Source organism: Uranotaenia lowii, chromosome 1 (genome assembly GCF_029784155.1).
Source record: "Uranotaenia lowii strain MFRU-FL chromosome 1, ASM2978415v1, whole genome shotgun sequence".
Classification (NCBI taxonomy): Eukaryota; Metazoa; Arthropoda; class Insecta; order Diptera; family Culicidae; genus Uranotaenia; species Uranotaenia lowii.
In genome coordinates, this window is record NC_073691.1 from 100285094 (window position 1) to 100300221 (window position 15128).

General features: G+C 36.6%; 2 protein-coding genes across 9 annotated transcripts in view; both read left to right on the plus strand.

Annotated features, from left to right (window-relative positions):
* LOC129748042 (uncharacterized) overlaps window positions 1-15128 on the plus strand; it is a 160071-nt gene that overhangs the window by 93148 nt on the left and 51795 nt on the right. The window lies entirely within an intron of this gene.
* On the plus strand, window positions 7-2755 carry LOC129748134 (uncharacterized). Of its 4 annotated transcripts, none has more exons than XR_008737658.1 (5): window positions 7-922; window positions 994-1138; window positions 1194-1637; window positions 1705-1810; window positions 2307-2755. XR_008737658.1 is itself a non-coding variant. In XM_055742636.1 (3 exons), the coding sequence occupies exons 2-3, from the start codon at window positions 1473-1475 to the stop codon at window positions 2550-2552; spliced, it is 411 nt and encodes a 136-aa protein (XP_055598611.1). In that variant the 5' UTR covers window positions 7-1138; window positions 1194-1472; the 3' UTR covers window positions 2553-2755. The 4 variants fall into 4 exon arrangements, 1 of the variants encoding a protein (XP_055598611.1); XR_008737657.1 differs by having other exon boundaries at window positions 7-745; window positions 892-1138; XR_008737656.1 differs by having other exon boundaries at window positions 7-1138.

Here is a 15128-nt window from a genome sequence, read left to right on the forward strand (position 1 = left end):
TAAGTGTTTTTCCAATGCCCTCTTGTTGAAGTTTCTTTTCTATTAAAGTTGAAATCCGTTTTAATCCGATTGCTGCTTCCTTTTAGTGGAAAAATTCTCTTCAAACTTTGTAGAATAATCCGGAAGTGGTGTAACTTTAACTTACCGGATGAAAATTGAAACCAAGTTCCCAAATCAGGGTAGAGAATAAGGCGGAGATGAAGGTAATAATTCCATTGATGATGGCGCAGTAATTGCACGGTACTTCATCGTTTTTATTTTGCGCTGTAATAATCAACTTAGCTGGTTCTGGTCCAGTCGGAATAATTTCCAAAACTAGCTCATCCAGATCCTTTAAAAATATGCTATTACTCGCGTCATAATCAACCCATAATCAACAACATCCGAATCAACCCTTTTTCCAACAGCAACAGTACTATCTACTGTTCCATCGGAATGTCATCACATGCCCCAGCCATGCATAATGATGTTTTTTTTTTTTTTTTTACAATTCATTTATTTGAAACGGCTCGTACCGTAGGTTTCAAAGAGCCAATGTCTGGTTTGTGTAATTACATTTTAAAGTATCCACAGATTTAGATAAAGTGAAAAAGAAAGTAGTAGTTATAAACGGAGATCAATAGTTTTTAGAAAGAGGTAGATTTCGAGCATGTAATCAATGTCTATCGCAGCTAATACCATAATGATGTTATAAATCAAAACTAACTTAAATCCAAATATCTCAGAAACGCGTGGATATTTTTGGGTAATATCTTCACAAAAAAATTCTACAGATTGAAATAAGTTGACTCATAGTTTTTTTTTTTTTCATTGGTGATGATGGTTGTGACAAAAAAAATTATCTTTGGCCTTTCCACCAAAACGCTGCCCTAAAATTTTATATGCTATCAGCAACACCGAAGCATCAAGGCAGGCCGTATTGGTTGGTTTTAGCCTTCCCATAGCGAACATATAAACGAATAAATAATAAAATCTCGGCATTTATAAACATAGCGGTTCCTCGGATTAAATGGGTGGCACAGCACTAACAGCAACACCAGCAGCAGCTACAGGGAATTGTACAGCCTATTAGTCAGTTCACCGGACAATCCTTCCAATCCTGATACGGCGGCTACATTCCGATTTCTCCGATAATAAGGTAAGTCTTAGTGTTAATAACTTGTGTTTTTTTCCTAACGCTTATTGATGCTTAGTTGTTGCAGCTTATACATGGCCAGTTCAAGTGCCCGTTCAAGGGATCCTAGCTTGACGAAAGACATCGTCGACGGTAAGGTTTCCATGACGCCTCGGCTGATAACACAGAAAACCCAAGCCATCGCACGCAGGTTCCAGTAGTCAACGGCACCAACACATTCGGAGGACGGCGCGAGTGTAATGAACGCAGACCAGGCATGGGAATGTCGATTCAGAATCCATTGTAAGCCCAGCAGTTGGTACATCAGCAAATACAAATGCACGTCTAAGCACAACAGATGCAGCAGCAAATGCAATCGTTGCCACTGGAAGTCAATTCGGCTGGTAGTCGGCAGAAAATTCGCAGTTCGATGCTCCCTTGCTGCGAAGTCATCTCAACTGCAAACATTCCGGGTTCACACTTGAAACGACGCTGTTTGAACACCGAGGGTGAAAGATATGTGGTGAGTTGTTTTTTTAAGTAAACTTAACCTTAGGTGCAATGTTAATGTTATCCGACGATTGTTTCAGACCAAATACCTATCCGAAGATTGATGATAGATACTATAGACTGACGGTTAAATGATCACATGGTTTATAGACGTGACTAGAACCGGATCATGCCTTTTTTGAACCGGTAAGTGGAGAAGAATGAGTCACGATTGGAATTTCTTGTTTTTTTTTTATTTAATCGCTCATACTGGCATTGCTGGCATACTACAATATAAACTTCACAAGAGCTAGCTGAATTTTCTGAAAAACTTTGCCCCCATCAAATAGACCCGAATGACCCGGGTGGTTAAAAGGTCTCAAATAAATCATAATAATAATAATAATAATTTGCCCCCATCAACGGGGAACGGGCAAACTTTTTTTTTTTTTAAAGTGCGGGTTCTTTTTGCCATAATTTTTGATTTTTTTTGTTCAACAGTAGTGTTAAAAACTAGTTTTATGATGCAACGAACTATAGCTGAGAACTTCTAAAGATTTCCGAGGGCATATGAAAGTTGAACTAACCGTTTGCACTTGCCCTTGTGTACTTTATTTGATTTTTTCGCTTTAAATCCTCGAAACAAATTTAGTTTACTTGAATAAGTTTTAAGAAATGTTTCACGTTGTCTTTCATCTTACAGAATACACGTCACGCCTTCGCCGAGGACCAGGTGGTTTTCGAGGCTGTACAGACTGTGCTGAAATCGGGCAAGGTTCGCACCGAGAATCTGAGCGGCCAATCGACCACCAACGACTTCACCCAGGCTAAAGACTCGTTTCCGGAATATTTTTTTTTCTTCGTTCGTCAACCGAATGCAACGTTGAAATTTAAAATGTATTCGATCTGTATTGCGAGTAGCATGCTACTAATTTTAACTAATAACTAATTTTAAGTCGTTCAAATTAGAAAATTTACCTGATTAGTCGTTCAAATTTGATTTTTTTCCAAATAAGAAATTTAAGAAAAATAAAATTCTTATTAAGTTGGCCAATAAAAAGCAGTAATTGATATTATTATGTCATGGTCAATTTATTTCAACTTCAAATACAAATAAACGTATTTAGAATATTAAATTGTTAAAGTATTTGATTCCCACCTGCGTTCATCAGAATTGAATTTAGATTGCATTTTCCATTGAGCGTTATAATGTAATAATAAAGTTAAAATTAATGAATAATTTAACAGCCATCTTAAATAAAGACAAGTGTTTATTCATAAACATATCTATAAGTTTTATTGTTTCATATTAACGCACAGTAGTTTTTACGGATTTTTTTATAATTATTACTGAAATACAGGTAGTATTCACCGAAAACTGTAAATTTTTTGGATATATTAATCAATTTATCGACTTTATCGATAAAAGTTATGTTCTTGTATTAAGAACATTTCAAGAATATGAAAATTATAGACGCGATACAAAATTAGAAAAATTCAAAAGACTTTGAAAATGTGCGAGTAGAATTTTATTCAGAAGTATTTTCATAACATGTCATCAACGAATATTCGTTCTCACGGCCAGCTACACTTGCTGAGAGAAACTTAACACTTTGTGAACTTCTTTGGGGTGGTAGGGTCAACTGTATCTGATAGAACCCCTTCAAGATAGTTGATCGGTGTCAAACAAATTTATGACGTGGGCTGGAAAGGCTTCTATATAAAATTCAACTCTCTCATTTTCAACGTCTTTTCATTTATTTTTACTTTTTATCCATCTATAATTTCCATGATCTTGATATGCGCTTACTTATAGAACATGCATAACCTTCACCGATAAAGCCAATAAATTGATTAACATTACCGAAAAGTTTACTGTTTTCGGTAAATATTACCGGCATTTCGGTAACAACTACAACAAATTCGGTAAAAAATACAGATTTTTCGGTAAATTTCCGGAACTTTTTCAGTTAACTCGGTAGAAAATACCGGTTTTTCGGTAATTATTGCAGGTATTTCGGTAAATTTTACCGACAATTTGGTAAATTTTACCGACAAGTCGGTAAATTTCACTTAGATTTTCAAATTTTTCGGCGAAACTTACCAGTAGTTCGGTAATATTTACAAGAATTTCGGTAAAATATGTCGGTTGTTCGGTAAATATTACCGAGCTTTTACAGCTTTTCGGTAAAAAAATTACGGTATTTCGGTAAAATTTCTAGATATTTCGATAGTAATTACAGGTTTTTCGGTAATAATTTTAGGTATTTCGGTAAACTCTACCGGTTATTCGGTACATATTAACTAGCTTGTATAGTATATCGGTTAAACATTACCGGCCTTTCGGTAATAATTAAAGACATTTCGGTTCAACAATACCGGTTGTTCGGTAATATAACGAGCTGTCATGTTAACAACTGTCAATATTTTGACACATGATCAGCCGAGTTTTGGTTATTTTTACCGAAAAAGGTCCGTAATTTTTGACAGCTGTCACTTCTCGGTCATGAAAAAATTACCGAACAGTTTAACGAACTCCACATGTTAGGATTTCGGTAAAAAAATTACCGAATTCGGTAATTTTCGTTTACTGTGTACGATAGACTATCGGTTTGTTTTTTTGTGTTTAAAAATACATATAATAGATTCAACTTTATTGATATGATTGATTTTGTGCACTCAAATATAAATATCATAGATTCAACTACATATGTATGATTGAATTTCTTCATTCAACCATAAATATGATAGTTTCAACTATAATCGTATGATTGATTCTATTATATATATAGTTAATTCAACTATACAAAAACAGTTGATTCAATTATATCTATAGTTGTTTCAATTATAGTGTATTATAGAATTAAAAGTTAATTTCATTTGATTTAATTCATATATACAATTAGGAAAAAGGTAGTTTCGGAGGTTTTAATTATTTCAGATGACTCAGAACCTTTATTCTAGGTTCCGAAATGAAAGCGAGCAAAAGAATATGAACATTATATATTTTTAAACTAATTTTCCATTTTTGTGTTTAAACAAACTTAAGTCTTTAATTATTATAAATAAAAATAAACGTTATTAAGCAGTACCTGTTTAAACTTTTCCGCTTTTATGCACCATCAAAAACTGTTTTAGTGACTCAATGCTATGCTCTATGGCTAATACAACAAACTTGTCCGCATTTTCTTTTTTTATTCATGCAACGAATCAAGCTCGGAACGTTTTTGGAGCAAAGTTTTCACCACATCCTGAATCAAATCGAACTTCGAAATGACAATCGGGTTCAACAGATTGCAGCTGGACGTTCAATGGTAGTGCTAACTGATGGAACGAGCAATAATCCGCAACCGCTAACAGTTGGTTGTTGAATTTGGAAGTCAGACGATGACGTGTCATATGGTGGCTGGACCGGACCCGGATCTGAAAGCAGCCAGAATGATTTTTTGTTTATTGATAGTTACAAGTAACACTTATTAATAACATTTTGGTTCCCATGATCAAATAGATTAAAGATCTTAAAGAAATATCTGGGTTTTAAAATTAATTGAAATTATAGCATTATTAAACTTACCAGCCGGATACAATTAAGCATTTTATTGTTCGCTTCCGTCAGCAGTTTTCGGTCATTTTTCAGGGGCCACTGTTTGGTTTGAATTTTACAGCGCTTTCTATCATTCATCCTACCGCGATTCACCCACCCATGGAGTGGTTTCCGCAGGTATAATTGAGTTTCTTAGCTTTGAAACCGAGCAGCAGCAAAACCCGTTCCTCCTCCGAAGGTTTTGATCACTTTTCGCAAATGTTCGATATTTTGGGTGATATCATATCGACCCTGATTGTCGATTCTTATGTAGCGTTCGCTTTTCTTGGCCCCGGGCTCGAGCCGGTCACAATTATCACCGTATTTATTGCACAGTTTGATTTTAACCTCGTACAAACAAACGTGGACACACGACGCGACGACGGCAAGAGCGAAAATGGCGGCAAGAAAAATTGTGAATATCATAACTATCATAACAATATAGTTTTATTTACTATATCTACGGTTCAATTCTTAGAATCAATTATACATTTGTAGTTGAATCTATCATATTTACAATTGAATCAATTATACCACTACAGTTGCATTTATCATATTTACAGTTGAATCAATTATACCACTACAGTTGAATCTATTATATTTATAGTTGAATGCCTAAAATCAATCATACAATTGTAGTTGAATCTATCATATTGACAATTAAATCAATTATATCACTACAGTTGCATCTATCATATTTACAGTTTAATCAATTATACCATTACAGTTGAATCTATTATATTTATAGTTGAATGCCTAAAATCAATCATACAATTGTAGTTGAATCTATCATATCTACAGTTGAATCAATTATACCATTACAATTGAATCAATTATACCATTACACTTGAATCTATTATATTCATAGTTGATTGCATAAGGTCAATCAGCAGTTTGTAGTTGAATCTATTGTATTTATAGTTGAATGCATAAAATAAATCATACAGTTGAATGCATTATATTGATAGTTGATTGCGTAAGTACAATTAGAAGTTTGTAGTTGAATCTATTATATTAGTAGTTGAATGCGAAAAAATCAACTGCATTTCGATTATTGGTATAAAAAGCTGAAATGATTGGAACAACTATCGTCTTTTTTCTCCGTGAATAAAAATAAAATTTGAATTTTGGAAATCGGTTCAGTTAAGAATGAGATACAACACTGCAAAGCAAAAGTTCATAAAAAGAAGCTTTTTTTCAGAAATTCCACGCTAGCGACCGAAAATTCCATATGACCATCAATTTTTCTATATGTTTAAAAAGATTTATTTTTCACAATTTCAAAACTTATTAGATAATTTCAATACGTCAAAGCAATGAGAAGATATGGGAATTCTGAGAAGACATTATTTTCGGGGTTTTTTCCATTCGGAGCAGAATCGAGACGTTCGGATAAGTTACATCAAGTGAAATTTTATACATTCAGAAACTAGAATAAATTTCCTAACTAATGAATGTAAAATCATGAAAATCGGTTAACATATATCATCAGGGGAACGCGCACAAACTCTCGGGTCATATTGACCCGAACGGCTTTTGTGTAACTTTTTTTTTCGGCTTGCCAGTTGTGGCATTTCCGGTGGTCACAGGAAGTTGCTTTTTCTACAGGTTATGTATCTCGTGGTTTTAGTAATATGTTCCAAATTTCATATTTTTCCGATTTTTTTCAAAAGAGTTATGACGATTTTAAAGTTTGCTTCGGGTCATATTGACCCGAACGGCCTAGGAAGGTTAACCTCTTTCGAGGCCCCGCGAAAACGTGGTTCATGTCCGGGATTGAAAATGAGGAGTTTACTTCATGGAAGCAATTGGTCCGCGAAATTAAGAACGAGTTTCTTTCTCCCGATCACGATCACGCGAGTGAAATGCGCGCAATTGCGAGAAAGCAGGGTCCGAAAGAAAAGTTTCAAAACTATCTTACTGAAATGATCAAAATTTTCAACGGTTTTACTGAACGTCTCACGGAGAAAAGAAAATTTCAAATTATCTTTCGAAACATGCGATCCGACTACCGGGGATACGCAATCGCGTCCAAGATTGACAATCTTGCCGATCTCAAAACGTTTGGTCGACAGTTAGACGCGACGTTTTGGTATAAATTTCAAACGGTCGATGAAAACCCGCGAATGCGTAACCAAGTTAATGAAATTTGTACCGGAACGAAACCAAAAACGCGAATCGAATCAGAAAAATATCAAAAGTCTCGCTATTTTTATGGTAATTCTAAAATTGACTCCGGAAATGAAGAAATGAAACATAAAAGAGGGTATAAAGAAAATCGACTCCTGATGGTTTGGAACTTTTACTTTCCCAATATTCTCCACTACCCGAAGGTATCTGCTACAACTGTAGGCTCAAGGGCCATCACCATAAAAATTGTAACAGGCGAAGGCCTGTTACATGTTTTCTGCCATCGATGTGGTTTCATGAATTTTGAGACCAACAACTGCCCATTTTGTTCAAAAAATTTTCGCAAAACTGCTTGAAAGGGCAAGCACCCGAATAGAAAAACATTGTGAAATGACCATGAATTTCATTTTCACGCAACCATAAAATTTATGGTTGAGACTATGCGAACCATGGTTCATAAAACCTTGAATGCACTGTCAAATTCATGGTTTTCGACAGTGAAATTTATGGTTTTGGCAAAATTTACCATGAAAAAAGGGGGTTGTTAAGCAACTTAACAATGAAAAAATCCACTTTTTCCCATACATGTTGAAACTCAAAACAATATTGTTAATGGTTTTTACAGCTTCCACTTTTTTCAACAAAACTGTAGAATTCATTGTTTTCCATTGAATTTCAATCGTTGAACGATCATGTAAATCAATGTTATTTCATAGTTCATCATAATTTCAGGACCGTGAAATATTATGGTTTGAATTATTGTTTTCAGCTGTTTTTTTCTTTTAAATTTATATTTTCTATTTAAAAAAATACAGTTTAATTAGCATGCGTTTGTTTTTATTTAAGCTTATGGAATTGTTAAATAAAACTAGTCACGAAAACATTTAAAAAACTATTGCGGTTACTGGGAAAATTTCTAATCGCGCGACGGTAGCCTTCCGTGCGGTAGACTAGCCGGAGCAATAAACACAGTCAAAAAATTCACTCTTACTCACTAATTTCATTGAAAAGTTAAGAAGTAAATTCTTGAATCAATCTTCAAATAATTATTTTGCAAGAAAGGACAAAACATGAAGTCATCGGAATGAAATATTATTATTCTTAGTATTCATTGAAATTGAATTAATTACGAGCTTTAAAATCCCAGACAAAACAAAAAACAATCTACATTATTGAAAACACATTTTTCCATAGCCTGAGAATTAATGAATTTGGCATGACGAAGATTTTTGATGCCAGAAATGCGTCTTTGATACTTTTTATGCTGGTCGAATTCAATAATGTTGTCGTTAAAATGTAACAAATCGTATATGAGAAGTTAAAAAAAGGAGTTGTGTACGGTGAATAATCTATTATAGGAAATAATACCATTCGCATCGCAAAATTTGTGCGATCTGTCAAATCAGTATAAAATCTGACGGTTTTCTACACTCTAACCGCTTTTCAGTTAAACTTTATACGGATAACTCCGACTGCAAAACATAGCACGAAATCCAACATTCAATGAATGATCGCTACCGTGTCGTCGAACTCTAAACTTATTTAAACAACTACAGGTTTTCATTTTTTTCGTGAATTTGTCCGCTGATTGACCCCATCGCAAACAGGTTTTATTTTACTATTCATTTTTCCGTGATTTTGACCGCTGATTGACCAAGCTCAAGGCAAACACAATTTTTTGTTTTATAAACAATAGATAATCCGATAATAATATTTGGTATACATGTTTGTTTGACAACTTTTTATTAAACCATCTTTCAATGTTTTCCGCTTGTTCATCCGATTTAATTTCAGTCGATAAATAATCCTTATGTCGAACAATGCTCATTTTTTTCTTGACTACTGTAATTTTTTTTACAGTGGTACCCTACGGGAGCCCAAATCAGCTATCGCAGAAATAGAAAAAAAGAGTGGATCAGCAATATCATACCATTCGCACAAAACACCGGTGGTTCTAGAGCCTTGTTTTCCAACATTCCCTGGGACACGGCTAGATTCCTGCTCATCTTTATTATAAGGGCGGATCGTGGCCACTAATCCGTGCGATATGGGATGCTTTAAACGTCAGCCATTGCCTGCGGGTCTCAGCTGAAACTGGAGCTGGGGAACTTAACGGTTTTCGTCAGCTGCTAGAATGGAAGAAATTTCTATCAGGTCAGTTGCCCTACAAATCAATGAAAACAATAAAAAAAAAGTACTCACCATTATCACCGGAGTGGAAGGCATTGTATTCCTATCCAAATCCGCCAGCTTGATTTCGCAACCTTGATCACCATCGATAAAGCCTATGGAATTCCGGAATTTCGAAGGAATATAATAGCGCCAGCACTAAATTTTACTTCGGAAGTCCGGACTTCCGACTTCCGAAAGATTTCCGACAAAGAAAAATGAAGTACTAGATTGTCGGAAGTCTGTGTTTTGTTGAAAGTTCACCAGCGACGTTTCTAAAATTTTTATTTAAATTCACAATAATAGGTTTGTTTTGTTATGAGCGCGAATAATTTTTCACTACACGAAAAAATAAAAATGTGCAAAAAAGCTAAGATTTACCAATATTCGTATGGTTTGGATTTTGATTTTACCGTAAAGTTCACTGTAACAATAAAAATCACAAGAAAAGTACTGTGATACCATGCTTCTGACAGAAATGTCAACAATGAAATATTTTGAAGGAACTATATACTTCACGGTGACTTTTAAAATTATGGTAATCTCACAATTATAATCGGTAGAAAAATATTTAGAAATTACGATGAAGTTTGTTGTAAAAATGAAAATCATTGTTTTGTTATATTAATACCACGATCTTGGCTATTCGGGCAGTTTCTCAAAACCTAGAAAAACCCTTAGAAAATACTGACCATTCCATTGATTTGGTCCAATTGGGATACCAAATGGTCAATCCAACCGATTATGTCCAATCAAATCCAACAGAAGTAAACGAATTGCTCCTAAATTTCAAGAAAGATGGTCGCCCTTTTGCCAAAGTGTTGATATTAGGCTTACCGATTGTTGGTCTTCTCGATAGTGGCGCAAATAGAAGCGTGCTAGCAAAAATAATATAATGGATAATTTTTGGTGCTAGGCTCAGGTGCCGAACATGTGATCGAAACCAGTCGTCTTCAAGTCCATAAAACATCCCTAGATGTTGCAACGGCAAACGGACAATGTTTAGAAGTCTCAGGCTATGTGAATGCCCCTGTGACATTCAACGGTTTGACCAAGATGGTGAGTTTGTTGGTCATTCCCTCTCTGAAACAAAATTTGGTACTTGGTTCCGATTTTTGGGACACATTTGGGATTGTACCCTCACTGCTTGCCACCTTAGTTGAAGAAGTTGATTGTCCACAGGAAGCACCACAGTTGTCTCGAGAACAACTATTAGAATTGGAAGAGGTGAAACAATTATTTAAAATTGCCGTTGACGACAAACTTGACGCCACCCCATTGATTTGTCATCGAATCGAGCTGACCGAAGAAGCGAAAAAGAAACCACCGGTAAGAATCAATCCGTTTCCGGTATCACCAAAGCGACAAACGCAAATTGATGCTGAACTAAACCGAATGTTGGATTGCGGGATCATTGAAAGATCTTACAGTGACTGGGCATTAAGACTGGTTCCAATTGACAAAGCTGACGGCACTGTAAGACTCTGATGCCCGCAAACTCAACGAAGTAACAGTCAGGGATTCGTATCTACTCCCGCATGCCGACAGAATCTTGAGCCGATTAGGCCCCTGCGAATTTATCTCGACAATCGACTTATCAAAAGCCTTCTTACAAGTCCCCCTTCATCCAAAATCAAAAAAATATACAGCGTTTTCTGTATTAGGTCGCGGCTTTTTCCAATTCCGACGTATGCCCTACGGTATAGTTAACAGTCCAGCAACGTTGGCTCGTTTAATGGACAGTGTACTTGGCGGCAGTGAGTTGGAGCCGTTTGTGTTCGTTTACCTCGATGATATCATCGTGGTAAGCGACACATTCGAGGAACACCTGACTCGATTCCGCGAAGTAGCCTCAAGATTAAACGTAGCCAACTTATCAATCAATATTACCAAGTCTAAGTTTTGTGTTTCCGAAGTTAGTTACTTGGGTTACATTCTTACTAACCATGGATTACGGCCAAACCCTGATAGGGTCGAATCCATCGTTAACTACGAAAGGCCCAAGTCACTTCGAGCCGTGAGAAGATTTTTAGGGATGTGCAACTACTACCGAAGATTCATTGCGAACTTCAGTGCAGTTGTACAGCCCCTAACAGATCTTCTCAAGGGGAAACCAAAACTCATCCAATGGAACGATCTGGCTGAGAGAGCGTTCATTACAATAAAGGAGCTATTAATTAGTACCCCTATTTTAACGAACCCTGACTTTCACAGACCATTTTGTATTCATTGTGATGCTAGTGACTTGGCAATAGCTGGAATGTTAACTCAGCTGTACGACGATGGCGAAAAACCTATCGCATTTTTCTCACAAAAGTTGGGAACTACTCAACAACGATACTGTGCCACTGAAAAAAAGGCCCTTGCAGTTCTTAAATCGATAGAGAAATTCAGGTGTTATGTAGAAGGATCAAAGTTTACCGTTTATACGGACGCATCTGCTCTTACTTATATCCTAAGAAGCAGTTGGAGGACCTCTTCGAGACTGTGCAGATGGAGCATTGAACTTCAACGGTACGATATGGAGATCAAACACCGGCGTGGCTCTGACAACGTGGTGCCTGACGCTCTATCTCGTGCTGTTGAAGAACTCAATGCTTCACCTGGCCTGTCTAATTGGTACCTCACTATGGCTGCTAAAGTCAGAAAGAACCCCGAAAATAACAAGGATTATAGGCTAGAAAACGGTATCTTGAAACGATTTATATCCTCCCCAGAACCCATTACGGACTATCATTTCTCCTGGAAAATTTGTGTCCCTCCCGACATGCAGGAACAAATTTTGGCAGAGTGTCATGACGATTCATTACATCAGGGGTGCGAGAAAACGCTCGCCAGAATCAGGAAACTTTACTACTGGCCCAAAATGGCACAGCATGTAAAGTCTTATATTGATAAATGTTCTATTTGTAAAGAATCCAAACCTACTAATCGCTCTCAACACCCTCCAATGGGGAATCAAAGGGTTGCAACAAAGCCTTTTCAATTGGTAGCAATCGATTTCATTCAATCTCTCCCCAGGAGCAAACAAGGGAACTCCCACCTTTTCGTTATAATGGATATTTTTTCTAAGTTTTGTCTTCTTCTACCCGTAAAGAAAATTGCCACCTCCCAAGTGTGCAAGTTACTTGAGGAGAATTGGTTTCTGCGATACTCCGCACCCGAATACTTAATTTCTGACAATGCCTCGACGTTTCTTTCTAAATATTTTAAAACATTTCTCGACAGATACAAAGTACGTCACTGGACGAATCCACGCCACCATAGTCAATCCAATCCGGTGGAAAGACTTAACCGTACCATTAATGCTTGTATCAGGACCTATGTGAGGTCTGATCAAACACAATGGGATACACGCATACCGCAAGTAGAACATGCTTTAAACAGCACTCCGCATAGTGCTACAGGATTTTCACCGTATAAAGTAATCTTCGGACATGAAATCGTGAATTCGGGCGAAGAGCACCGAATCGATAGAGACGAGAAAGGAATTTCGGATTTGGATAGACAAGATCAGCAATTACGAACCAATCAATTTATTCGCGATTTAGTAAAAACCAATATAAGAAAAAACTACGAGAAAAATAGTAAAAACTACAACTTACGTTCAAAAACTTCTTCTCCAGTGTACGAAATCGGCCAGCAGGTTTACAAGCGGAATTTTCGCCAATCCTCCTTCGCCAACAGGTATAACGCTAAGCTAGGTCCAGTGTACCTTCCGTGTACGGTGCTCGCAAGAGTTGGTTCTAACTCGTACGAGTTGGCTGACTCCTCCGGAAAACCTATTGGTGTTTTTTCCGCAACCGACTTGAAGCCCAGCACCTGAAAAGAAAAGAAAAAAAGAAAACAACAAAGTAACTGTTGACTAACTTCGACGATACATAAAACTTACCAGAACCGATCTCCGGGGCTGATTCCCTTCCGTCCTTGGCACTGCAGGCCCTGGTATGTGAAGACTGGAAAAGGCTCACCAACGTATCCATCCATCGCTTAATTCACGACGCCGTTCGGACGTGTTGTGAAATCCCATCATTGAAAAAAAGGTTAGATGCTCCTATCAATTCGTCACCAGTTGAGGCACTTCCGTATTTTTCCTCTTGCAGGTTTAGCTGAAAAACGAAAGAGAGATAGATTAACAACAAGATTTACCTAAATACTGCCATAAATAGCGCTTTCGAGGACTTTTACCGTGAAAATCAACCAAAAACTGTTTCGAAAAACCATCAGCTTCTACTCCAATGTTTACATTTGAAATATTGATTTTTCTTATAATCTTGTTCACTGTTCGACTGATGTCATAAGTGACCGTCAATAAGTGAGTCCTACTGAGTTACACGATTCTGTTCCAATCATATGCTGATTGAGAAGTAGACTGATCGTGATTATATCGAACCGAAAGTAAAATTTTCATTTTGTTTCATTAAGATGAGAATTGATTTAAAGGACTGTTGCATTCATATCCCCAATTACAAAATGAATGATATTTCATTCATTTTGAGAAGGGATGATGAGGTAATGTAACCGTTTGTTACTTGTACATAAAAATAATGTGTCTTCGACACATTTTCTAAATCGACTACATCCCTGGTAAGGGGTTCTCACTAACTCTCATCGAGAGACGTCAAAACAATCGCCACTCAGGGGTTCGTCCCATTTTACCTCCCATCCCTCTCACTACGCGGCTACTCTCTCCCGAGAGATAGTCATCGGCCATAGTGAGTGCGATGCGATGCGAATTGGCGGAAAATTTACGGACGCAGCCTATGCGAACTCGAGCGGCGGAACAAATTGACATCTGCTTCGCCGCGTTGAGTATGTCAGGTTTAAGCGATTCCCATACATTTTCATCAAATGTGGTTCACCGCATTGAATCGCATTCACCGCATCGCATCGCATCGTATTCACTATGTCATCGGCCATACCCATGGGCGCGGATGAACAGGCTTTTGTTATTGCGAGGAAGTGTTATCACCCAATCAACGTCGCACACGTCAGTTCCGTTTGATGACGTGCTTATATATTGGTGTGACGGTCGGATGAACTTTATGTAATTCGAGGTGATGAAGATTCGGCCTAACAAGTGCAGAGTCCGTGAACGCCTTAGGGCAAAGAAGTGCGCGTCGTGTTCTTAACGTAAAAAGTACGGATTTTGTGTAAAGTGGTGCAACAAATTCTAAATATTTTACTAAAATTACAGGGTTAAAAACGGAGATACGTCTACAAGTTAAAAAAGGACGTTACAAACAAATAGTTAAAAGTGGCTCAAACTACAAATATGAACGTTTATTAAAACACTGAAAAAGTAGTACGTACCGAACTTTGAAAATGTTACATGTATGATTCGTGAAACTTAAATGTCTTTTTTATGTAACAGGCTACAATCACAGCTTAATTGTTAAAACGACTACAAAAACGAAAAATATTAAAACTTATAGTGCGCAAAAAGGTAAAAGTTATAAACTTTGTACGAAACATGTTAAAAACACGTGGTTATGTTTATTATAAGAAACTAAGGTTATTGTTTGTTTAAAATAGCTTAAAATCACGTAAAACAACAACGGCGGAAAACGAATAACAAGTTAAAAACAGTTTACGAAGAAAAAGGTAAAATTTATAAAATGTTTGTATATATATTTATGAAAA

Excerpts from the sequence above, each read along its gene's own strand:
- LOC129748134 (XM_055742636.1), top strand. The coding sequence starts at position 1,473 with ATGCAGCAGCAAATGCAATCGTTGCCACTGGAAGTCAATTCGGCTGGT. Across the intron at positions 1,638-2,306 it reads CCGAGGGTGAAAGATATGTG|AATACACGTCACGCCTTCGC; the intron begins GTGAGTTGTTTT and ends TTCATCTTACAG.